This window comes from Pteropus medius, unplaced genomic scaffold (genome assembly GCF_902729225.1).
Source record: "Pteropus medius unplaced genomic scaffold, Ma_sr-lr_union100, whole genome shotgun sequence".
Lineage (NCBI taxonomy): Eukaryota > Metazoa > Chordata > Mammalia > Chiroptera > Pteropodidae > Pteropus > Pteropus medius.
This window is the reverse complement of record NW_024342472.1, coordinates 1,116,561-1,144,047: the sequence shown is the minus strand read 5'-3', so window position 1 is coordinate 1,144,047 and position 27,487 is coordinate 1,116,561. Positions and strand designations below refer to the sequence as shown.

Here is a 27,487-nt window from a genome sequence, read left to right as displayed (position 1 = left end):
GACCTCCTGGACAAGGAGAATTAGCCTCTGAACTGTGAATTCCTTAACACCTGAATAAGATTTTTGAAAATGAGTGATGAGATATGATTCAGGTTGTAAAACACAAACAGTAAATCTAATACCTTAGCGGGATCAATACAGAGCAGATACAACTAAGACAGTACTATCAAACACTTGAGTTTAAGAATAACTACAATTAAAAAACACTGTTTAAAAAGCCACCAAGAGCAGAGATGCAGAATGCAAAAATCTGATAACTTTCTTTGATGTGGGCTTCTTCACAGACAAGAGAATGCACTGGAGAAGAAACATTTCAATTTCATTCAAGCATCCAGTGTTGTCTCCAGATAGACTTGCAAAAAAGCCAGATCCTGTTAAGCAATTTGATCAAAATAGCCAAAAGATATTAAGACCTTCTAAGACAAAATGTATGTCAATCAATCCCACTTAAAATTTCCATGAACAGCTTATCATAATTTTTTTATAAAAACTAAGTTTTATATTGATTCCTCGGGTAGCTAACGTTATACATAGCACACTTCAGTTTCAGAGGACTACTCTTAAAGACATAAGAACACACAGCACTCTGTACAGGACATTTTAAATGGTCTCACAAGTGTTAGAGGCAGGTTTCTCTGATCTACCAACACTCTCCTGCTTGTCCACATGACCAATAAGCCATCTCTTGAGAGATGGCCAGCCAGAGTTAGCTTTGAGGTAACTTTTCCCTATATGGAGAATTGTTCACTGATTCAAATGGGAAATGAACTTGTGACTTTGATTTCATTCTCACTTAGTCACTGGCCAAACTGAATAGAGACCAGTGAAAGCAGCAGGCATGAGAGATACTTCAAGGACACACACAGAACAAAAGGATATATGGTACTGATAGCTGGGCAACAAGAGCAGCAATGGACCCAAGGCCATACCACAACTCTTTGACTGCCATTAGCCACTCACTTATTTTGTGACTCCTTTAGTGACTTCTGTACCATCCTTCAAACTGCTGACTGATCTAGAATCTTCTTTTAATTACAAAATCTTCATTTGTTATTTCTGCAGTCATATCAACTCAATGATGTTCCCTACAAGTGTCAATTGTCATTCATTCATTAGTCTATCCATCTGTCTACCTACCCCACAAACATTTATTCAGAGCTAGGTACTAAAATTGCCCCAGCTTTGCTGGGATTTCTGTTAGAGTTATATATTGATGTAGGTATGATTTTCATTATTCTTTTTCTAATTATAAAAGCAATTTTTGCTCATTTTAGAAATTTTTGAAAATATATAATGGTACCCATAATTGTACCATCCAGAGATGATCACTGTTATTCTTCATCTGTTTTCTTCATTTAATCTTATATTGTGCATTTTTTCTTGTCATTTTTTCTTCAAAAATATGACTTGTAATGGTTGCATTTTTTTAACATGAGTATATATTTTAACCATTTCCTAATAGTTGTACATTTTATGTTATTTACAATTTCTCACCGTTGTAATACCACTATAAATACCCTTGTATATAAATCTTTGGCACATCTGTTTAATTCCTTAGAATAAATTCTCCACAGCAGTATTACTAGGTCAAGGAGCATTAAACATTGATAAGAATTCTGATTCATATTTTTGCTGGAATTTCTTGAAGTGTAAAGATTCCCTAGGCTATCTGTTGAGAAGTCAAAAGTGAGCCATAAATGAACATCCCATACTGATGTGAATATGTCAAAAAAATTAAAAATGCATGGCTTCCTGAAAGCATAAGCCATGCTCAGGGAAGTTACCCGGTTGTTTTTTTACAAAAGGAAACCTATTGATATGCCCTACTGCTAGAGTTAATCTGCAAATTTAGAAGTTTGGACTAATGGGACACAGCAGTTTAAGAATGACCCTCACAGTACAACTACATCATCAGTACAGTGTTGTGTGACATCCAGATATTGATTTCAATGTGTTTTCACTCTTAAAATTTTTTGAGGTAGTTGCTTTGTGCAATGCCATAAAATGCTAAGGCATGAGAATATGAAAACATGATCACATGGAGCCAGGAGACAGGTTTTGATGCAGTTGGGCCTCGAAGCCATAGACTTGCAGCCTTGTTGAAAAAGGAAAGATGAGCTCCACCTAACAGATAAACTGTGTCAGGGTAAAGTGCATGATAGTTTAACAGGCTACTACCCAGCTGTATGTCCCCTGGATTTACAAGCTGTTGGAACCATAATCAGCTACTGGGCTCAAAAAGTCCTCTCATGAGGAGTCCTAGAAATGACCAATGCAACTGCTAAAGGTCGCAGATTCCGTTTTAATACACAAAGTAGTGCCTATTTCTTTCAAAACACCTTCTATACAGTGGGGCAGGCAGGATTCATTTGCTCCAGAGCACTAGAGGGATGAAAATCATGTAAGACCAAGAGCCTGAGGGAGGGGGGTCTCATTTATTTGTTTAGGTTTGTTTTTATTTGATGTGTCACCCAATAATCCCATGATTGAATCATATTTCCCATTTACTATAATAAATCCACATCAGTTCCAGTTATGTCTCAATTAAGTTGACATTAAGGCACTAAAAGCTTATAAACATGTTGAAATAACACAGCCATTGGCCCAGTAAAATGGCACACTGCCTTAATAAAACTGCTCAATGTGCTTTTACCACTCATAATACTTTTGCAGATTTGCCTACTGAGCCATTTAACAAATACTAAAGCACTTCCCATAGAAAAGCAAACTTGTGTCATATCATCTCAGAGATGGCTTAAAAAGTGAGAAAACTAAACCAAGAAATTATAACTGAATGGCTAGAGGTTATTTCAAATGTGGAAAAGACTCAGAATCCAAAATTCCAACTACTATTTTAAAATTACCAAGTCCCTTAGTAATCGTATACAACAATGATGTGTTAAATTGTTTTTCTTACTTACTAAATAAATGAGACAAGGATGCATGAAGAATGTTTATAATGAGTTAGGCAAAGCCCAAAATACAACTGAATTCTGATGCTGTGACACTGAATAAAGAGAAGGAATATCCTTTAGTCAAACCTCAGGAATTAATATTAATGTGGAATGACCATTCTAACAGAAGATATCAAAATATTTGTTCTTTAAAAAGCAATTTTATTACTTTAACTTACATGTAATATCTTGACTAGGCTACACTAACAAAAACATTATCCTTTAAGTGCTGTACATTAGTGAATAGAAAAGAAGTATTTATAATTAGGTCCTTTGTAGTTTAATCATTCCTCCCATAAATTTCTTTATAAGCAGAACAACATACTTCTTTGCACTAGAGGAGAGAGTCTGAGAAGTCTAGCCCCATGTCTACATATTCAGTTTCAAACTAGTGGCATCCATATTGATAATTCCAAGTTCTTCAATAAATAGTCTAACACATAACAATAACAAGTTCTTCTGTGTGTGGTGGGCCAGTGATGAAGGAGGTCATGGAGAAGAAAGGCCAACAAAAGAAAGGAAAAGCAGTAGAAAGTGGAGAATAAGAGAAAAATAATATTTGCAATCACATGTCTCCAGGAAAATAATTTAAATCCAGTATTACAGTTAGGTGTCAAAGAGTGACCAATCACACAACTATTGACCATCTTTCTCTAAGGGTACTATAAAGATAGGGGAATTAATGAAATTAATATTCTTTACTGCTCACCTGCCATAAACTTTAAGTGACCCTGGACAAGGCTGTGTCAGTACACCTCTAGCATAGTCATTACAAGCATGGGCTCATGAGCCAGACTGCCTAGGTTAGAATCCTGGCTCTGCCATATCCTAGGAATAAAGTATTTTACCTTTCTGTGTCTCAGTTTCTCATCTGAAAAATAAGAATAGCACCTACCTCATATCTGGAAGGATGTAAACAGAGTTTTATAAGTACAATACACTTATAACAGCATCTGGCACATAAAAGCCATATAAGTGTTAGCTGCTATTATTATTATTATTATTATTATTATTATTATTATTATTATATTATTATTTTCTGAGTTGTCTCATGCTCTAGCCTCTCAACTTACAAATAAATAAATAGAAAAATAAATAAATAGAAAAATGTTGAAAGCTTTTTCATTGCATAGCCTACAGACTTTGACCATTATTTTATCCCTTCAAATCTGGAGTTTCCTAATCAGAAATGTCAGTTGTTTGATCTTCAGGTTGCTGGTAACATGAGGGATTTGCTTATTCCAAATATATATATATTTGGAATAAGCAGATGACTATGCTAGAGGTGTACTGACACAGCCTTGTCCAGGGTCACTTAAAGTTATATATATTTGGAATAAGCAAATATATATATATATATATATATATATATATATATATATATATATGTGTGTGTGTGTATACACACACACACACACACACACACACACACACATATATATATATCCACGTGATCATCTGTAGTTAATACAAATCAATCTGTATTTTGTTACCAAGCAGCTTCATTGAAATCAAGCTAAACCACATGCTGGGCTTTAAAAATAAAACCACTTGATTGAGATATAATTTACATACCATAAAGATCATCTGTTTAAAGCACATAATTCAATGTTTCTTAGTATATTTACTGAGTTGTTCAACCATCACCATAATCTAATTTTAGAAATTTTCATCCCAAAATGAAATTTTATACCCATTAGCAGTCTTTCCCCATCATCTCCCATCCCCCACCCCAGCCATAGGCATCTACTAATTTACTTTCTGTCTTTATGGATTTTGCGATTCTGGATATTTAATTTAACTAGGATCATATAATATGTGGCTTTTTCCATTTGACTTCTGGCATGTACCATAATGTTTTCAAGGATGATCCATGTTGTAATATGTATCAGCACTTTATACCTCTTTATGGCTGAATAATGTTCCATTGAATGGATATACCACTATTTGTTTATCCATTCATCAGTTGATGGACATCTGGGTTGTTTTTACCTTTTAGTCACTATGAATAATGCTGCAAGGGTCATATGGAAATTCTACATTTTGCTTTTGAGGAACTGATCAACTATCTTCCAAAGGAGCCATACCATTTTACCTCTCTAGCAATGTACGAGAGTTCCGATTTCTTCACATCCTCTGCAACTCATGTTATTGTCTATCTTTTTGATATACTGGGCTTTTTACCTGGGAAGATAACTATTTCTCTTCTGAATCAGTGGTGCCTGCTCATCTTTGTCTTACCCTTTCATCCTGAGTATTTTTTAATTAATAGACTTTACTTTTTAGAAAAGATTTTTGGTTTACGGATAAACTAAGCACAGTACAGAGAGTTGTCTTGTTTTGTTTTTGACAAACAAGATTTCAGTCAAGGTCCTTAGTCCCTTTAGATATTGTTTCCTTGTACTCAGTAACTAAAAGATTTCTCTTCTCTGTCTACCTTCAAAAGACACTGGTAGATCTATTTCATATCTGATATTCCCATAAAAATTTATTTTTCAATCAAAAATTGCAATTTAAATATACAATGGGGAGCTGTTACCTAAGGGAACTCTACGAATACCTTTGTGAAACACTGAATTCTTCATACATGTGAAATAATCCTTAAGATCAGGATTAAGACAGGGATGTCCACTTTCACCACTTTTATTCGACATAGTATTGGAAGTCCTAGCCACAGCAATCAGACAAGAAAAATAAATAAAAGCCATCCAAATTGGAAAGGAAGACGTACAACTGTCATTATTTGCAGATGACATGATACTATATAGAGAGAATCCTAAAAGTTCCACCAAAATCTATTAGAACTGATAAATTTAGAAAAGTAGCAGGATCTAAAATTAGTAGTCAGAAATCGTTGCATTTTTATACATAAATAACAAACCATCAGAAAGAGAAATTAAGAAACTGGTCCCATTTACAATTGCATGAAAAAAATAAAATACCTAGGAATAAATTTAACCAAGAAAGTAAAATACCTGTACTCAGAAAATTAGCAGTCTTGAAAACAAATGCAAACAATGCGATACCACTCCACTTATAAGAATGGCCCAAATCCAGAACACTGAAAACACCAAAAGCTGGCAAGGATGTGGAGAAACAGAAACTCTCATTCATTGCTGGTGGGAATGCAAATGGCACAGCTACTTTGGAAGACATTTTGGAAGTTTCTTGCAAAACTGAACATATTCTTACTATACTATCCAGCAATTGTACTCCTTGGTATTTATCCACATGAGCTAAAACCTTGTGTCCAAAAAAAAAAAAATCTGCACGTTTATTCATAATTGCCAAAACTTGGAAACAATCAAGATGTCCTTCAATAGGTAAATGGATAAATATACTGTGGTATACCCGAAAGAAAAAAAAAAAAAGAAAATGAGCTATCAAGCCATGAAAAGACATGGAGGAACCATAAGTGCACATAGCTAAGTGAAAAAAAAGCCAATCTGAAAAGGCTAAACACTGCACAATTCCAATTATATGACATTCTGGAAAAGGCAAAACCATAGAGACAATAAAAGCATCAATGGAGTCTAGGTGATTAGGGGAGAGAGAAGAATGAATAAGCAAAGCACAGAGGAGTTTCAAGACAGTGAAACTATTCTGTATGATACTATAATGGTGGATACATGTTGTTATATATTAATATTATGTATTAAATATATTATATATATTTGTCAAAATCCAGAGAATGTATAACACCAAGACTGAATTCTAATGTAAATAATTGATTTGGGGTGCTAATGGTATACCAATGTAGATTCATTGATTGTAACAAATGAATCACTCTGGTGAAGAATTTTGATGGTGGGAGGGCTGTGCACGTGGGGGTAGAAGGTATACAGGAAATCTCTGTACTTGCCGCACATTTTTGTTGTGAACCTAAAACTTCTCTAAAAATGTCTTTTAAAATTAATTTTTTTTTAGAATCAACATTTTTTTAAATTTTATTTTATTAGTTTCAAGTATATAGTACATTGGTTAGACATTTATATAGTTTATAAAATGATCCCCCTAACTGTTCTTTCTCTCCTCTGGCCTTCCACCTAGCCATTACACTAATTTTTTTTAAAGGTAGTACTTTAAACTGACAGTTAAGAAGTCACTGTAGGGTAGTAGAATGAGACAGAAGAAATCTGATAACTACATGCTAGTCTCAAACATGCCACAATCTGGCTACGTGACTTAGAACAATTGTTCTTAGTTTATCTGGACCCTGTTTTGTCTACCTGTACATAAAAAGGAGTAGATTTCAGTGAGTCTAAACCTTTTTTGGGTTGTTCCACTCTAGGCTACTCTCCACAATAGGGTTTTCTTCCTAAAATACAAAGCTGGTTATCTTATTTCCTTATTTTAAACTTCCTTTGCCTGCCTCCTCCCTCCAGGATAAAAGTCAAACTCTTCCTTTAAGCACATAGAGACCCTTCATAATTTGACCCTTAACCACACTATTATTTCCTTTCATTCTAGCCCACATTTCTTTACAAGTACTCAAAGTATAATCTAAGGGCCACCTGCATCAAGTACCTGTGACAAAAGTGAAATGCCTTTGCCCCAAGTAAGGTTAGGTTCTCAGCTGATGGGATACGAAAATCTACATTTTTCACAAGATCTCCAGGCAATTTTGCCTCACGTGGTATTTGAAAACCACAGCCCTGCATTTTAGCCATGCTGAACTCTTCCACGTTCCCCTATCTGGAATGTCCTTCCCTCCTTCATCCACATGGTAACATCTGCTTTTCAGCACAAATGTCACCTCCACTATGAAGCCTTTATCCAATCCTTTATGTAATTGGCTGTTCCCTCCTCTATGTTTCTGCAGTCCTTTGTTCATCTCTCATATAGTACTTAGTACCTATTGTGATTATCTACTTATGTGTCTGTTTCTCCTACTATAATGTGAGCTTGAAAACAGAGACTGTCTTAACTTATTTTTATATTACCAGCATCTAGGACATAATAGACATATAATAAATGTTTTTTGAACAAATGAATGGATAAGAATGGAGAACTAAACTACTCATTCCACAAATATTTGAGTGCCTACAATGTAACAGGCACTGTCCTAGTACAAGAAAGTAGCCAGAACTTTTTACTTGTAAGACAATTAAAACTCTAGAGATGGGGTTCTATTTTAAGCCTCTTTTGGCATTTTATCCATAGAAGCTTCCAAATGAGCTATTTGTTTGTTTATTCATGCTTAGGAAATAACCACTTGCCTGATGTTTACAAGTGAGCAGCATTATGACAATGAATGGCAGTGGGAAAGCACAAAGCACTTTGTTCCCATAAATGTGCTTTAAGAGTCCAGACTCAATTTCATAGTCACCTTCTCTTTCTCACTTCCTGGAGAACGTAACTTAAAGAGTTGGCAAAGAAAAAAAAATAGTAAATGAAGACAAAGTCAAAATGATTCTGCCAATAAATACTTTAATGAGAACTGAGGTCTGTAACATACATAGCAGTAACTGCCCTGGCCTATGCCTTCTGCTCTAGCCCAAGTCTAGGGCTAATCAACTACTTTTAACCCACATTTGAAAAGAAGGCCATTTTGAATGTCACCCATCAGTATCCATCTTCACAGAAGATACCAATCTAAGGCCAGAGTCTGTGTTAACACTTCCTCTCAGGGAAAAGTTAACATGGTAACACAAACACATGAACAATTTTGAACCATCCTATTGTTCTTCCAGCAGGAGGCCTTTGGGAGACCTATAGTTCAATAAACACAACTTTGTCAAAATACATTTGAACAAGAAAAAGAGAAAAGAGTAGAAAGGTTGGCAGGGCTTGGCTCACATATAATTCAGTCCTTAGATTTGAAGCCTCTTAAGCTGCTCGTATGTAATAAAAAACTGAAGAGCAAGTTATGGAAGATCACTGAGTTGATACTGAAAGCCAAACCCAGTTCTAAAATTGTGTATTGCATTCTCTTAAAGTATTTAATCTCTGCTATTCTAAGTTACACTTGCTTAAAAGTCTTTTTAAAAATAATACCTGGCAAATCAAGCATGCATTGAGTGCCCACCATGTGCCCATTATGATCATTGGCATTTAGCAATATACACAAATTAAAATTCTAACCTACTTATAATCTTCAGGGACAAACGAAGACACACACACATGACCACATACACAAACACATAACCAAGAACATCAATGACAACATATAATTTAGTGCTAGAGTAATTGTTACAGATGTTAGGTGATCAGCATAATCTCATGGAGGAAGAGTGATACTATCTCCCTCAACCAATAGACTGCACAAGGACAAGGAATTCTTTTTCAACCCTGCAATGCTCACCACTATACACAAAACACCACACACAGTATCCAATCCATGGTTCTGCACATAGAAGGTACTCAAACATAGCTAAAGGAAGGAGGTCCACCCCTGAGGAAAGAACCCTACGTGGCCCTGGATTCTTTCACCCTATGAGTGTTTTCTGTCTTATTATTTCCCCAGCTATTTAGGCCCCATAGTGAAGGGGTAGGAAATACAGACCACCTCAGCATGGACTTTTCAATGGGCATCTCCCAGCAGGGTTTCCAAAAACTTCATAACCCCTTCCAGATTTGGCTGTTTGTTGTTGTTTTGTTTTGTTTTCAGTGAAAAAGAGGAAACTGCCATTTTTTTTCCTACTACCTTCGGTTTGTATTAGATTCCATTTGAAAGTCATTGCTTTACTTAATTCAATACTCAGTGGTCACCATTAGAATGCCTGAGTTTCTCAATAATTAAATTTTCCTTCCCATAGCCTAGAACTACCTGGGAGCCTAAAGCATTTGCTTTAATTTTCATGTTCTAAAAGGATACGATGATGTTCCAGGGTCCAAGTCGAAGCCAGTTTGGCCAAAATCCTTTATAGAGTGCAAAAAAACCCTCATGTTTCCACATCTGAAAGAAAGATATAATAAAAAAGAGTGAATTTCCCTTATTCTTTACATCTGACAATTACTTTTATTTTAGAACTCATCTTGAATGCCCCTCCCCAACAACTTATGACTCCATGAATGGTCTTTTTTTTAAGACATACATTTGAATTCATATGTGGTCTAAATCTATCTACCCACTCATTCAACAAATATTAAGCACCTACCATATGCAAGGTATTCTTGATGCTGAGATAACAGTAATACTAGTAAACAAGAGAAAGGATCTGTGATAGCCAGCTTCCAAGATGGCTCCCAGTAAAAGCCACCTCTAGTTATTCAACTCTTATGTAGTCCCTCTCACACATGTCAGGATTGATCTGTGTCACCAATAGAATATGGCAGTAGTGAATGTATGTTACCTCACTGCTTTGTTATAAAAGACATTTTACATATAATAAGGCTTCTGCTTTGTTCTCTCTTGGGTCATTCACTTTGGAGGAAGCCAGCTTCCATGTCATAAAGAGAGGCCCACATAGTGAGAATCTAAGGCTTCTAGCCAACAGCCACAGAGGAATGGAGGCTTTCTGCTAACAGCTACATGAGTGATCTCTGAAGCATCTATCCCAGCCATAGTCAAGCCATGTGACTGCAGCCCTAGCTGACATCTGGACTTCAACCTGATGAGAGAGCCTAAGCTGAAATCTCTCAGCTAAACTGCTTCTGAATTCCTGACCCATAGAAAATATGAGATAATAAATGTTTGTTGTTTTAAGGCACTGAGTTTTGGAGATAATTTATACAGTCCTTGCTCTTGTAAAGTGCATACTCTAGTGGAGCTGACAAACGCACAAACATATATTTTTTTCAGAAATAAGTAATAATAAGAAAACTAAAGCAAGGTAGGGGGATAGGGAGTTGGGCAAGTCACTATCCTCTAAGTCTGTTCCATTGCTGTACATTCTGTGTAATGCCACGGCCTATCTCATGTCAATGCTTTGAGGATTACATTGCTTTGAATTGATTTGAATTCGGGCTTCCTATTTTATACAATGGGGGTCTATACACACTAACTGAATGGTTATTAGAATTAAATGACAAATTATGTATTCCAAAGGTCATAAACTGGTGATGCATGTTGAATTCAGCCTACAGAAACAGTTCCTATTTAGTGAACAAATATCTATTAAGTAACTCCTGTGTGTTAGGCATTTGTGTTAGACATTTTAAAAAAAATGTTATTTTTGCTTTTCCACTGGTAAAGTGAAACCCACTGCTACATTGAAAAATGAATATATCTGGATTGAACAATAATATGAGTATCTAGACTTATAAATATCCTTTATCCCATTCTGTAGATTAAGAACACTCAATTTCTTTGGATAAATTCCCAGAACTGGAATTGCTGGGTCAGATGGTGGTGATTATATTGTAAGGTATATGACTGTCGAATCACTATATTGTACACCTAAGATTAATATAATATTGTGTACAACTATACTTAAATTTTAAAAAACTGAAGATAATTATCCTTACTAACCATTATTTGAAGGAAATAATCATATAATAAAGGCACTATTTATGGAAACAGGGGTAATATGCTTCCTCCAATAGATCATCAGCAAATGCTGAAGGTCTCTGACCAAAACTGATGTTGGAAAATTGGGCAAATCAGCCAAAATAAAACCCAGATGCAGATAACCTAGAATCATAGACTGCTAAAATTACAAAGGACTTATTATAAATCAGATAAGTATCACTTTCCTGCTTGAAGCTCTCCAATGACTTCCCAATGGGTTTCATTATAAGTATGCAATGACCCACAGAATTCTATATGATTTAGTCCTTGGCCCTCTCTCTCCATTTTCATTTCCTGCTACTTTCTCCTTCATTTACCACACTCAGCCACACCAGCCTTCTTTTTAATCCTTGAACATGTCCGTCTCATTCCCAACTCAGGGCCTTTGTGCCTGTTCCTTCTTTATAAAGAGGAACACTTAGAGAGATGAAATATATGATTTATATATGATTTCTCTTTATAAAGAGAAAAGTATTTCATATATTTCTTTATGAAATACTTTTCTCTCAGATCTTCATGTGGCTACTTTTTTCTCATCATTCAGACCTCTGCTCAAATGTCACCTCCTCAACAGCCTTTTTCTGGCCATCCTAGCTGAAGCAGTCTCCCATCAACATCACTGAGTCACTATCTCACTATGCTCTGTTAGTTTCTTCATAACATTTACTTCTATCTGAAATTATACTGTTTATTTATTATTTGTGTGTTTGTTGTCTGTCTCTCTCAACTAGAATGCAATCTCCAGGGAAGTAAAGACTATGTTTGCCTTGTTCACCATTACATCTCTACCACCTAACACTGCCTGGCACAGTAAAGTTTCCAATAAATATATGAATAAATATTTGTTGAATACATGAATGCACAAACACAGGGAGGGTAACTGACACTCCCATGAGCCATCTGAATCCTTATAAATTTCCCAAAGAGTGACCAACTTCTTCAGAATGTTAGAACTAGGAGGCATACTTTTTGGCTTGAGGCACTTGTGTGAAAACAAACGAGAATTTCTGTAGATAGAGACAACAGGCTACTTCATGAAGTTACACATTCATTCAATAAATAATTTGTGGATACAGTGGTAAACAAGATGCACATGGCCTTGCTTTCAAGGAACTTACAGTCTATTGGGGTGGGCAGACAGATATTAAAAGTAATTACAATAAAATGTAACAAATGTGAATAAATGTGATATAGCCATATAATGAAATATTATCCAGTCATAAAAAGGAAGAAAATACTGATACATGCTACGACATGGATGAACCTGGAAACATTATGGTAAGTGAAAGGAGTGAGTCAGAAAGGTCACATATTGTATGATTCCATTTGTCTGACATATCCAGACTAGGAAAATCTACAGTGATAGAAAGTAGATTAGGATTTTTTAGGGCTAGCGGGAGGTGGGTGGCAGTTAAAGGGCATGGAGTTTCTTTCTGAGGTAAAAAAAAAAGCTGTAAAATTGACTGTGGTGATGATGGTTGTACATATCTGTGAATATACCAAAAGCCACTTTGAATAGGTGAATTTTATGATATGTGAATTAGTCCTCAATAAATTTTTTTAAGTATAATAAATGCTATGATAGAGCAAGTGTATGGAAATATGAAAATATAAAAATACATATAACCTAGGTCAATGGTCAGGGAAGGCCTTTATAAAAAAGTAAGGAGAGATGAAGAATAAGTAAGAGCTTGCCAAGTGAAAAGCATATTTAGGGTGGGGTGGGAGGCATCTGACAAATTATATAGCATAGGTGAAAACTTGGGAATGAAAGAAAGTCTAGCATAGAAATTGTTCAGTATGTCTGGAATGTACAATAAAAGTAGCAAAGACAAGGCTTTAGAAGCAAAAAGAGGTCAAATCATATAGAGCCTTGGGTCTATGAGAAGCCATTCAACGGTTTTAAGATAGAGGTGACAGGATGACATTTGCACTTGTTTGTTTGTATCATAGATGAATGCATAATTCCATTCACCAAAGTGTTTGGGGACTCTTAGAGATGAAATAATAAAGTATGATGCTATTATATATAATGACAATAGAGTAAAATCATTTTAAGAAATTTAATAGCAAATAAGTGAATGAGTAAATTAAGTACATAAAGGTTACTGCCAGCATGAAAATATATTTCTTCCAAGACAACACAGCATAGTGGTTACACGTACAAACTTTGGAATCAGATTGGCCCTGCTTTAAATCCCAGATCTGTCACTTGTTAGGTGTGTAATCTTAGATAAATACTTAGCTACTCTGAACTTAAATTCCCTCATTTCTTTCTGAAGGAATATGGAAATGGGAAAGATAATATCTGCTCCATAGTGTTGCTGCAAGTTAAATGATATAGTGTGTGGCACATAATAAGCATTCAATAAATGTTAGCTATTACTGTATTATTGTACCTTCTATCTCCTCTTAGCCAATCTTCTTGAAAAAGTATTTTACACTTGTCTGTTTATCCTCAGTTTCATGTGCTTATCTATCTCTTCCTATTAGAATTACAGTGTCACAAAAGCCAGGATTTTGTTCATCAACCTAGAATAGTACCTGGCACATAAGACACTTAAACATTTTTATATTGAATGAATGAATGATTAAACACACTCCTCAGTGCACAGAAATCTGGCTTTTGCAAACATCGATCCAGCAAACTCTAGAAAATATTAAATCCAACAGATACTTTGCAGTACTTATACTGGATCTCTCTATTCCATTTGACATTAAATAACTATTCATCCGTTCTTGAAACTCATTACTCCCTTGGCTCTCTTCTAAGTTTCCTCACATCTTTTGAACTGTTATCTTTTGGTGTCTTTCCTGGGTTCCTCATCTGCCATGCCCTTAAAAATTAGTATTTCCCAGAGTTCTTTCCTTGGCCCTACTCTTCTCTGTACACCAGTGATTGTCAAGTGGAAGGGCGAGCATATGAGAAATAGCAAGGGGGATTTTTGCAAAACTCTACTCTCCAGAGTCTGCAAATCACTGCCTCTGTGAATCATTATTAATGAAAGGAGTTTTATAATACTCCGGTGTGCTAAGAGGCAAAAAAAAAAAAAAAGTGTGACCTCCTCTATCTGCTCTTGGTGGTCTCTCTCCATCCACAGTTATGTAACACCTGTAAGCTACTGATTCTCAAGGCTCTTAGCTACACCCCAAAACTCTGAGTTAAGACTAAGATTTCCATTGGGTGTTCCTCATGCACTTCAAACTGTGTCCAAAACTGTGATGTCTCCCACAAAACCTGTTCTTCTTCCTGTGACACCTCTGTCAATGAATGTCACCACATGGTCACCACCTAAATGACATGCAAGTCTCATTAGGACAGTTCTTGATACTCAGTAAAGTACTCAACATATATGAGTTATTATTATTCAAGATGCCACCATCTACAGGGAGCCTATCTCAAACTTCCAAATTGGATTAAAATTTCCTCCCATAGATCCCTGAGTTTATCACCAAGTTTATCACTTACCAAGCTGTGCTGATTATCTGTTTATACACCTACAGTACACTATAATTTCTCTGTAACTACTAAAATGTGCCTGATGTATAATATTTATCAAACTAAACTGAACCACAGAGAAATCATATGACAATATCATATTTTAGCCTCAAATTTCTTTTTTTGTAGAAGTATTATCACCAGTAATTATATAATACACAATACATTTGCGATATTTAGCTTTCTACATGAATAACATAGCAGAAACTTTCAAAGACAAAGTATGAACAACAGAACAATGCTGAACCAAAATCGAGTACCAGATTTTCTATCTTAGGGTTTCTGTCTTGTCTGAAGCAGGAAAATGTGGGATATGTTAAGTCCTTTATATCAATAATTCTATTGATATAAAGTGCTATTGATAAAAGTATACTGTAGTCTCAAGCATTCGAATTGGAATAATAATATTAAGGTCCACTGTGCATCAGCAGATTGCTAAGGAAACAGTTTTCTACCTGGGAATTACTCTGAGAGGCTACTAAAAATATACATAATGATTCTTCCATCTTCAGAATGATATGTAGCAACTAAGAATAAGGCTTAAAAGGTCTGAAGTATCCAAGAAAATTAAAAATGCAATCCAAGCCCACAGTGTCCATACCTTTAAAATACCATCCAAAGTACCCTTGTAGAGATCCACATGTCCCACGATTGCCCTCTGGTTCATCATGCGAGTTCGAACCACATCAACTGGATTGGAAGCCAGAGCCCCAGCTAAGCCACATGTAAAGCTGGAACTAAAGATGAAAACTTTAAGATGACAGATTGTCCCACTTCCACCCTTGCCCACTAAACAGAAATTAGGACAAACTGAAATGTACATTGAGTCAGACTCATCAGATAAAACATGGCACTTGCCCTTTCATTATAATCTAAAGAGAAAGCTAATATTTTCTAAAGAGATATCATTTAAAAGTTGTCGCCCTTACTTTTCAATCTAAAACTTAGCCTTCTTTTTAAAGGGGACAGTTTATAAGTCTAGCAAGATGTGTAAGCAGGAAGTGTCACACATCATGTAATAGTTATATAAAATTGTAATAGTTATATAAAATCATGTAATAGTTATATAAAATTTTTAAACCATAGTATCATATGCCAAATACATTTTAGTAAAATATCATAAAAGTTGCAAGATGAAGAAAATGTAGGATGAGACTGGCAACAATCTTCAGCCCCAAACTGCGATTTCATTTCACAGGCCCTGCAAAATTTCACCTTTTTTTCTGATTCTCATTGATAAAAGCTTGCCTTCTGATCCAAAATTAACCAAAACAAACAGATGGGCTTATGAGATATAGAGGCTGTGTGTGAACAAATGCAAACCCTACAGACTTCTGATAGGGTGCTGTATTAGACACTGCCCCCAAGTGCCAAAGTGCCCATAGCACCTGGGATGTAGAATAAAGGTATCAATCCTATGAGGATTTCAGTGAAAGATACTTTTTCTGCTCAAAATACTAGAAACGGCATGAGCACAATCTATCATACTTACACAAAGTGAGTTAAAATTGTGTCTCCCATCACCCCGGACAATATTAAGTGCTTCTTTGTAATATCATAGACTGGTAGCTCTACTCCCACAACGATAGCAGCCCGCTGAGCAGTTGGGACGACACCCTACAAAATATGAGTGACATTAGACAGGTAGTGACATAAGTCTAAAAGTAAAATACACAGGTAGTGACATACGTCTAAAAGTAAACAAAACAGGTTGGGAGTTAAAAATTGACAGAAAAATCCAAGTCTGAAGTACAGTGGTGACTCTTTCAAATCAATGCCTAATACTGGAATACTCATAAATTCCCAATTCACTTACTGTACTAAAAATAAAATATTGAGATGACACTTAAAGCACAAGTGACAAAAGAAAAAAATAGATAAACTAGACTTAATCACAATTAAACATTTTTGTATTTCAAAAGATGCCATCAGGAAAGTGAAAAGACAACCCACAGAATGGTAGAAAATATTTGCAAATCGTATACCTGACAAGAGACTAGTATCCAGAATAAATAAAGAGCTCTTACAATATAATAATAAAAAAAGACAACAACCCAATTAAAAAATGTACAAAGATCTAAACAGACATTTTGTCAAAAAAGATATGCGAATGGCTAATAAGCACATGAAAAGATGCTCAACATCGTCAGTCACTGGGGAAGACAAATCCAAATCACAAAGACATACCACTACACACCCACTAAAATAAGTGTTGGTGAGGATGTGGAGAAATTGGAACCCTTAAACACTGCTGGTGGGAATGTAATATGAGGCAGCCACTGTGGAAAATACTGGCAATTCCTCAAAAAGTTAACCACAGAATTACTATAGGACCCAGCAATTTCACACCTAGATATATATCAAGAAAACTGAAAACATATTCATGCAATAACCTATCCACAAATGTTCATAACAGCATTATTCATAATAGCCAAAAAGTACAAACAACTCAAATGCCTACTGATTAATGAAGGGATAAACGAAATATGGTATATGTATATAATGGAATTATTATTCAGCCATTAAAAGAAATAAAGTACTGATAAATGCTAAAACAAAGATGGAACTTGAAAAAAAATATGCTAAATGAAGGAAGCCAGTCACAAAGGGTCACATATTGTATGATCCCATTTATGTGAAATGCCAGAATTGGCACATCTTTAGAAAGAGAAAATAGATTAGTGGTTGTCTAGGGCTGAGAAGGTTTGGACACATGGGAAGTGACTGCTAATAGGCATGGGATTTCTTTTCGCGGTGATGAAAATGTTCTAAACTTAGACAGCAGTAATGGTTCATAAGTCTGAATATACTAAAATCCATTAACTTGTACAATATAAGGTGGTGAATTTTATGGTATGTGAACTTAAAGATGTTATTAAACAAAATAAAACCATGAAGCAAAAGTCAGTGGGAAGAGAAGAGCTTCCAAATTTAATTCACAGAATTTTAGGATGTTTAGAAAGGCCACACTAGCATGATAGCAAAGGTATGATGCAGCCAGGAAGAAGGCCAAGGCAAAAAGGGGTACTTCCTTACAAATTCTCCTGTGATAACACTATCAGCATTTCACTCATCAGCACAATACTCCTATCATAGCTCACATTACAATGCAAGATGCTAGAGCATTAAAAGTCATGTTTTTTAAGAATACTAATGATACAAAAAAATACTTAATATAACCTTAAAGAAGACATTAAATTACATATAGTATTATTCTAATTTAGAGAAAACATATACACACATGCCTTTTTGTAAAGGATTTGAAGGAAATATACCAAAATATTTTTCTTCATCTGGGATTAGGATAACAGATCAGTTGATTTTCATTTTTATGCCTTTCTATATTAAAAAAAAAAGTTCACAATGAATGTTTTATAATTGTATTTAAATGTTGTTTAAAATTGAAAATAAGATACCATGGGGACAACTGCTTTCTGGGATACCTGTTATATTAAAGTATTCAATCATTTCTAAAATCCCTAACTCAATTTATATAGTGGAAGTGATGTAGCTGTGCTATCATCAGATGTTTGATTCTGCTGATCTAGCTGTCTGGACCAACAGTGCCTTCCTCTAAGACCCTTCCACCTGCTCAACTGTTAGATGAGCTTTACAGAAGACCACATTGGTGACCAGTAAGGCCCCAAACTGGAGTCCATGGGCCAAATTCAACAAAAACAACACTATTTTGTGTGGTCAGTGTTTCTAGAAGGCTGAATTAGTTTTCAATATATAAAAAAAGCAGGACACTTCACATAGGAATGCAGATTTCCAGCTTCTCTTGAAAATCCAGAAAATTTGGCCACACTGAATTCACATTGTGCATGGCAACAATGAGCAGGGCAGGTGCTCTCCAGTTACTACAGGTCCCACCACTATGTTGTCTCTCTAAATCTGACATTAGTGTCAGTTACACTTTTTTTGTACTCATGCTGTTATTTCTCAAAGTGGAGTTAAAGAGAAAGTGAAATGCTTCCAGACCCATGTAACAATCGAAGCAAGAAAATAAGACATACACAAAGAGGACCATCTGCTTGAAGGAAAATGCAAACGTACTTCATTGTTGAAAGGAAGAAATAATTATGTATTTCAATATGCAAAAAACACAACTGTGTCAAAAGAATACATAACTCGATGTACTTCACTTCTTTACCTTACATGCCTAGATGATGTAAGTAGCCTGGATCATGAAAGTAGCTATGTTCAGTTCTTCAAAAAATTAAACAGAATTTTTTGTTTGTGCTGGATACCACACTATCCAGCAATCCCACTTTTGGGTATAAAAGAATTGAAATCAGAGTCTTTGCATACCCATGTTCACAGCAGCATTATTCACAAGAGCCAAGATATAGAAACAACCTAAATGTCTGACAACAAATGAGCAAATAAACAAAATGTGGTATATACATACAATAGAACATTATTCAGCCTAAAAAGGAAAGGAAATCTGACACATGTGACGACATGAATAAACCTTGAGGGCATTATGCTAAGTAAAATAAGCCAGTCACAAAAAGACAAATACTGTATGGTTACACTTATATGAGGTACCCAGAGTAGTCAAATTCATAGAGACAGAAAGTAGAAGGGTGGCTGCCCGGGGCTAGGGGGAGAGGGAAATGGCGAGTTGTTGTTTAATGGGTACAGAATTCCAGTTTTTCAAGATGAAAAGAATTCTAGAGATTAGTTGTACAGTAATATAAATGTACTTAATATTTCTGAACTGTACACTTAAAAATGGTTAAGATAAATTTTGTTATGTGTATTTTTTACACAAATTTTGTTATGTGTATTTTTTACACAGCTAAATTTTTTAATTAAAATTAAAGCAGGTATGCTCTTTTTCATGGCACCTCGGAGGCAGTCAGCTGCTTCAGGATAAAGCTGAACATCTCTTTCCCAGCCACTGGCTGCCAGAAGCTCATTGACCTGAACAATGAACGAAAACTTCATGCCTTTTATGAGAAGCATATGGCCACAGAAGTTGCTGCTGATGCTCTGGGTAAAGAATGGAAGAGTTATGTGGTTCAAATCAGTGGTGGAAATGACAAACAAGGTTTCCCCATAAAGCAGGGTGTCTTGACCCATGGCCGTGTCCACCTGCTACTGAGTAAGGAGCATTCCTATTATAGACCAAGGAGGACTGGAGAAAGCACAGATCTGTTCGGGGTTGCATTGTGGATGCCAATCTGAGTATTCTCAACTTGGTCATTGTGAATAAAGGGGAGAAAGATATTTCTAATCTGACAGATACTGCTGTGCCTAGTCGCCTTGGGCTCAAAAGAGCAAGCAGAATCCATAAACCTTTCAATCTCTCTAAAGAAGATGATGTCCACCAATATGTTGTGAGAAAGCCCCTAAACAAAGAAGGTAAGAAACCTAGGACCAAAGCACCCAAGATTTAGCATCTTGTTACTCCACGTATCTTACAACATGAATGTCGGCATATTGCTCTGAAGAAACGGGATACTAAGAAAAATAAGGAAGAGGCTGCAGAACATGCTAAGCTTTTGGTAAAGGGAATAAAGGAGGCCAAAGAGAAACGCCAGGAACAGATTGCCAAGAGACGTAGACTTTCCTCTCTGAGAGCTCCTAACTCTAAGTCTGAGTCTAGTCAAAAATGAGATTTTGTAAGAGTAACAAATAAATAAGATCAGAAATTTCTTTAAAAAAAATTAAAAATAAATAAATAAATAAAGTAGCTATGTTCCCCTGACAAAATCTCCAATACTATTTATTGCTGTCTTTCCTTTAGCATTAGTATGTGAAAAAGTTCTCTTAGTTCCATTTTCTGGTTTTAAATTAAACTAATTAAGAAAGTATACCCCGCTGTTAACATAAAACAAATTTCAAGGATCATTATTGGCCACTAAGACCATTAGGTGAAAAGTTATTAGGAAATAGGATACATACATGACACTAGAATATCATCCTACAGATTACCAGCTAATTGCAAAGGGGGAAACAACTTATCTTTTAGGATGGTGAGATCTGGTGAGCATCATCTCACCAAGTAATCAAACTTGGCATCATTAACTGTGGGATAACATAAAATTATGTGCCTCTTGTTGTCATGCAGTATGAAATACACAGTGTCACATACGAAGTTCTCTTACCAAAAATGTTTAATGTGAATCAAATCAAGCCAATGGACCTAACTTCCAGTTTATAGGAAATACAAGAGAAATATGAGGAAACATCCTATAAGAAAGCTAGCCTGGTCTCATCAATAAAGGAAATTTGAATATAGGCTGGATGTTAGGTATTAGGGACTTACTGTTAATTTTCTTAGGTGTGACAGTGGTATTGCTATTACATAGGAGAATATCCTTATTCGTGGGAGGTGAATAATGAAGTATTTAGGGGAATACCATGATGTGTGCAACTTCCTTTCAAATAGTTTATCAAAAAAATGCATGTATGTATGTGTCTGTGTGTATACACACACAAATAGATAAAGCAAATATGGCCAAATTTTAATGGTCATTTAATCCAGATATGTATGTGTTCATTGTTCTATTCTTTCAACTTTTCTGTATGTTTGAAAATTTTTATAATAAGAAGTTGGGGAAAATTATAAAGGAAGAAAAAAAGCAAAGCTCTCTTATTAAAGAGTCTATCAATAGATTTCTCATTCTATTCTCTCTGCATATTCTATTAGTAGTTCTACTTAATATTACAATCTTAAGTGATTAAAACAGGATAAAACATTATAGGAACAACAAGAAAAAACAAAGTATATATATAGAAGACTGAAAGATAATATGACAAAATGTTTACAGTGATTATCTCTAGCTAGTGGATCTTACTGGATTTTTTTTCTCTTTTATATATTCTCTCAGTATTTTATAGTGCATAAGGTTAAAAAAGTTGTTTAAGGTAACAACTTTAGAACATAAGCATTACATAGACTATCATAAACAAATTTTGCTATATTAGTGCAAAACTGGCAAAAATATATATTGAAAACTAAACTCACTGTGAATTGAACAAACAAAAATGGCTATCTCAAATAATGTAATAACTTCTCTCCCACATATAACTGCCAAACATTAAGTAGAAATAAAGATGACTGATGATAAGGTTTGGTCCTTTCACAGGTGATAAGGAGCTTCTTACTTTATTTTTTGGGTTACTGAGAATCTCATACAGTGTAAGATGACAATTCATAATTTTATGGATTTATATAAAAAGTATTCTTCGCAGATTCTAGAAACTGAATAGAACAATATCAGGAAAAGAGTACTCACCCTCCACAGACCTCTGGCACCTTCTTGTTGGTATATATCAATGAAGTTGCCAATCATGCTGCCTTGGAACAAGCTTCCTTGAGCCTGCATTCGAATCTAAAATAAGAAGAGGTAAACATTTTGTTTTGACAGAGAGAACCAAAATGAAATGTTTCACTTATTTAAAATTAAGAAAACAGTATTTGGGAATTATAAAAAAAAAAAATCTGCCTGCTATTACGATAAAATTAATGACAACCTATATATAGAAAGAATGTAATTTATGTCAAAGTATATCTTATAAAGATAATTATCAGCCTCACATTCCCTATACTAAGTCCATCATTTCTGGAGCTGGAAGAAAATTTAGGAAAAAGAACAAGTACTCAGTGTGGGTAAAAACAATTAATTTAAAATATGATTAGTTTAGCGAAAAATTAAAAACAGCCTACATGTTCAAAAACAACAAAGGATTGGTTATATAAATTATGAAAAATCCATATAATAGAATACTATACAGCCATAAAATTTTGTTGTAGAATATTTGTTGACAATGAAAAATGTCAACAATTAACTGCTGAACAGAAAAAGCAGGTTTTAAAGCAGTATGTTTGGTATATCATTTTTATTGAAAACACATAAACTTAACAAATTAGTAGTTGATAGATGGTCACGGGGATGGGAAGCATGGCATAGGGAATACAATTAATGTAATGGCTAGGTGGAGAGCCAGAGGAGAGAAAGAGCAATTAGGGGGATTGTTTTATAAACTATATAAATGTCTAACCAATGTACTGTATACTTGAAACTAATAATGAAATAAAATTTTAAAGAAAACATATAAACTTAAAAATAACCATATGCATAACAAAGAGAACATACACATTTGAATGATGACTGTGGTTTAAGTCTGAGTGATGAGGCTACCCTGAGCATTTTTCTCTTTTGTGCTTTTATTTCCTGCCATCTACTTTTTTCTACATTGAACATGTATTGTTTATGTAATTATAAAAAGCAAAACTGTTTTAAAATATAATTTTATGCCTATAAGACCTTAAATTGAGTTTTATGTGTAAAAAGCATGATATTGTATTCTGCAAAGTAGCCTTTGAGAGGCGCAAGAAAGGAGATACAGCACTAAAAAGCCATGTGAAAGATTGGGTACAATTTTCTCATTGACTCTGCACATATAGAATCACAGTAGCCAGTAAAAGGCAAAAAAAATTATACGATCTGAAGAAAAATATTACTTAGCCATAAGAAAAGATGAAGTATTGTCATTAGCGACAACATGGATGGACCTTGAGATTATCATGCTAAGCAAAATAAGTCAGAAAGAAAAAGTTAGGAACCATGATTTCACTCATATGTGCAATATAAAACAAATGAACAAGACAAACAAAAACTCATAGACAACAAATGAACAAGACAAACAAAAACTCATAGACACAGACAACAGTTTAGTGGTTACCAGAGGGAAAGTGAGGAGGAGGGAAGTAGATAAAGATAAAGGCAGTCAAATATATGATGATAGAAGGAAATTTAACTTTGGGAGGTGAACACACAATGCAATACACATATGATGTATTATTGAATTGTACACTTGAAACCTACATGATTTTATTAACCATTGTCACCCCAAAAAATTTAATTTAAAAAAAGAATCACAGTAGTCAACCACTAAATACTAATGGCCCAAATGTAGGCCTGATTTTCATGAAGCACAACACTAGGTTTCAATAAATGTGATGTAACAGCAACAGGTTTTTGTGTGGAAAGTCAGCTGCTACTACTGAGTTTTTAAATAAGAACTTAACCAAATTAAATCAGAATAGAAACTATCACAAAGACAAACTGAAACCACAAATATCCTATGGTAAGTAGAAGATTTCTTTAAGGAGGTGATTCCTGAGCAGGGCTGAGACTAGGGTGAAGTAAGTGTGGCACTTTCCTTAGGCACAAAATGTGGGAGGGGGAGACACAAAAAATTTCAGTAATCCAGATAAATAATATTTTAATGCAATATTTTATTTTTACCCTCTTTAATTCCGCCCCCCAACTTCCACCCCTGACCTACAGATGTTGCCGTCTTCCCTTAAGAACAGATCTCTGAAGGTGGGGTGTCTCCTCCCACGAGCTCACGGTGCACCCCCAGAGCCTGGTGCCCCCAGGGCCTGGTGCACAGGAATGGAGGGAAGTGCGGCTCTCCAAGGGACTGGCGGGGGGGGGCTGGCGCCCCAGGGGCCTGGTACCCATGGCACACTCGGGGGGGCCCTGGTGGACCCGGGATGTGGTCCATGGCTCTACCTGGGGCACAAACCCAGGACCTTCTGCATGTAAAGCAGACGTGCTAGCCACTACACTATGGAGCCACCCCCTTAATGCAATATTTTAAAAAAATCAAAATTAATACACAAAAATCCACAATGAACCAAATACCAAAACTGTAACTAAAGAAAGGATCCAACAGGAAAGGATTAGGTGAGGTGAGAGTGAAATGAATTGTACAAAATATTGATACTTTATCACAAATTTTTTGCATTCATTTTAATTTTTTTTAAATGTTGCATAAAAATGTTATTTCTCTTGATTACTGAGTTTTTTTGGTGACTCCTTACATTTCACACCCAAGGGGAGTATATCACTTGTCTCATCCTAGTCCTGGCCCTGTTCCTGAGCAGTCTTTTTTTTTTTTGGAGGGTTAGTTTACTTATTTTAATTAGTTTCAGGTATAATCCTGAGCAGTCTTGAAGGATAAATTCATGAGGAAAGGTGGAAAAGGCACTGAGGCAGAAAGAGAACTACAAGTACAAAGGCAAGGAGGTAATGTATAATAGATCAGAGAAAAAGCTGTCCAAGGGTAAGTAAAAGGATTGAACAGCCCAACTGTGATTATAAATCCTATATTATTATCATCACAGTCTAAGATTGTGACTATCCCTGCCTCCCAGCGTCACTCAGCCCTACTAGATATAAAATAAAAGAAAAAGGTAGATTGTAGCATTCATTGGTCTTGGTTCAATGGTTGTACTATACCTGACAGGTCAGAGAAACAGGAAATTAAAACCAATTACTTAGGTGATTAAGTCTACAATCCAGAAGGATAACAAAGGAAGCTTCGGGAAGTTAAGTATTATTGTTCTTGAAAAGCACATTCTAACAAGTGTAATTGTATTGCAAGTATTTTAGAATTTTAGAATATAGTCAATTCTCCTCGTAAATACTTATTCTATAAATTGAAAGTGATATAAAAATTTTATAGCTAGATTATTCTCAATATAATCCAGAAAGACAATTTTATATCTTTCCTCCATCACGTCACTCTCCTGGTTCTCAAAACTCTCTGAATTGCAATAGATCTCTCTTTCATTAACCTAGCCGCCTATGGTTGCAAATAAATAATGCATATGTCCTCTGACTTTTTCCTCACTTTCTAAAACAATTATTAAAAACTTGAGATTCACTCACACATTTTATTGCTTTTAATTAATCATAAGTTTAAGTTAATAAGTAGAAAATGTTTATCATTTAATGAGATAAAATAATATGAAGATTAATATCATTAGGTAAATGTTTTCATTCTGTATTTTGATAAAATCTGAAAGAAATCCTATTATATTTTAAAAATTCAGCACCACTAATCTATACTGTTCTGGTTCTGAATTCAGAATATTCCAATGCAAGTCAAAAGAGTGAGATTTTGAAGCTAAATCTCACTCTCAATAGAAATATGAATAAGATAGGAAAAGACAGAGACATTATAGACTTAACCCACCTCGATCAGTTATTAAAGGAGGCTTCTCTAAAACCTGTATTTCAACTTACCCCTTTGTTTGGTATCCCAGGTTACACCACAGGTCAATATACCATATTAATAGCTTTGGAATGGGTAGGGGATATGCCTTTCTTTTGTAAAGTGGGGAAAGGACTATTATAAACACAAGTTCACTCTCAAATCTCTTTTAGAAAAGTACAAATGGAAGTAGGGGATCTGGAAATTGATTCCCTTAAAATCGCATAGCCCTTGGAAAGAACCTGTAGAGTTTTGCATACTCTAATTTGAAGACCAATGGATTAATGTAAATTGACTACTATTTATTGAGCATCTACTACCTACCAAGTACAATGATATGCGGTTGATATACATTATCTATAATCCTTAACAACCCTGTGTGATAAGTACTGAATTATCTTCATTTTACAAACAAAGAAACAAACTTAAAGTAATTAAGTGATTTGCCCAAAGTTTTACAGCTGACAAGTGATAGAGTGGGGATCTAATCTGACTCAAAGTTTGTGCTCCTTACACATCACACTGCATATATCTAACACTACCAGACCTCTCTTACCTTTAGTACATCAGTGGGATTGGCTATAGTGGAAGATATCACTCCAGACACTACCCCACAGATCATATTAATTAGAAGAGTTTCATCTGTAAAAAGGAGCAAAAAAAGAAGGAAAGGTCTGCTTGTATTAAGTACCAGTTTCTGAGAATAGAGTACTAGTCTATCAGAGGAAGGGAACCCTAGTCAGAGACTGTAGAAATGAACTATAAAGCTTATGATAATATTTCTAGATCTTAAATTAATACTGAAACATATAAAATTATAAAACATAAATCATTATTTTAAAAATATATGTATTTCTAAAGAACACTGGAACATGTCCTATTATTCTATATAACTGCCAATAGCACACATATTCAGAATGTGGTATTTCCCCTCAAATCATTTCAAACATCTAAAGAAAATGATTTTAAGTCTTTTTTCTGAATAATCATCAGCAGTAACTGAATGTTAAGATAAAATATTTGTCTGATACAAAAATTATCTAAATATTAATTTTGATCAGCCTTGATATCTACTAGCCTCTATTTACAAAAGGTTTCTGTACTCAAATGTGAAAAACTAGCCATTTGAAACTAAATCCTCTCAGCTAACAAAAACAAAACAAAAAAATCCACAGAGCATATTGTCCTAAAGTGAAAATTCAATCTTCACCATGCCTCCTCACAATGAAGAGTCCACAAACAGAAACTAGGTAAACTCAAGTGAAAAATCTGTCAAAGGAAATCACTTTAGGAAGAGAATCCTTCAGGATTCTCATAGAAGAGGCTCCAGAAAAAAAAGTTGATTTAGGACAATAAAGTGATTCAAAGGACATTATTAATCAAAAGGCTGTTCAGCTGTTCCCAAACACAAAACAGCTCCAGGCCTGTGGTAAAATAACCATTTAGTACAGCATCAGGCTGGAAGTGTTGCAGCAGCAAATTTAGAGACATGATAATACTGAATGTGGGTAAGGTGGCCATAAGTACATCAGAATCTAGAATAATAGCTTAAAATTACTC

General features: G+C 35.0%; 2 protein-coding genes across 5 annotated transcripts in view; one reads left to right on the top strand and one right to left on the bottom strand.

Annotated features, from left to right (window-relative positions):
* Nucleotides 1–8,367: 8,367 nt before the first annotated feature.
* The window catches only part of SLC25A14 (solute carrier family 25 member 14), a 29,163-nt gene continuing 10,043 nt past the window's right edge, over nucleotides 8,368–27,487 (bottom strand). For 3 of the 4 annotated variants that reach the window (XM_039864982.1, XM_039864981.1, XM_039864984.1), the window contains exons 6-11: nucleotides 26,484–26,569; nucleotides 22,156–22,251; nucleotides 16,398–16,522; nucleotides 15,507–15,642; nucleotides 9,772–9,852; nucleotides 8,368–8,809 (exon numbers count right to left, since the gene is read on the bottom strand). In XM_039864982.1, the coding sequence (XP_039720916.1) occupies nucleotides 8,768–8,809; nucleotides 9,772–9,852; nucleotides 15,507–15,642; nucleotides 16,398–16,522; nucleotides 22,156–22,251; nucleotides 26,484–26,569 (566 nt within the window). In that variant the 3' untranslated portion in view covers nucleotides 8,368–8,767. The remainder of the gene's footprint in view (nucleotides 8,810–9,771; nucleotides 9,853–15,506; nucleotides 15,643–16,397; nucleotides 16,523–22,155; nucleotides 22,252–26,483; nucleotides 26,570–27,487) is intronic. The other variant, XM_039864983.1, reaches the window with a different exon arrangement.
* On the top strand, nucleotides 19,072–20,540 carry LOC120604299 (40S ribosomal protein S6-like). Its single transcript, XM_039864928.1, is given in 3 exon segments — nucleotides 19,072–19,076; nucleotides 19,738–19,930; nucleotides 20,038–20,540. Coding segments are annotated over 3 exon segments (690 nt in total). The 3' UTR covers nucleotides 20,530–20,540.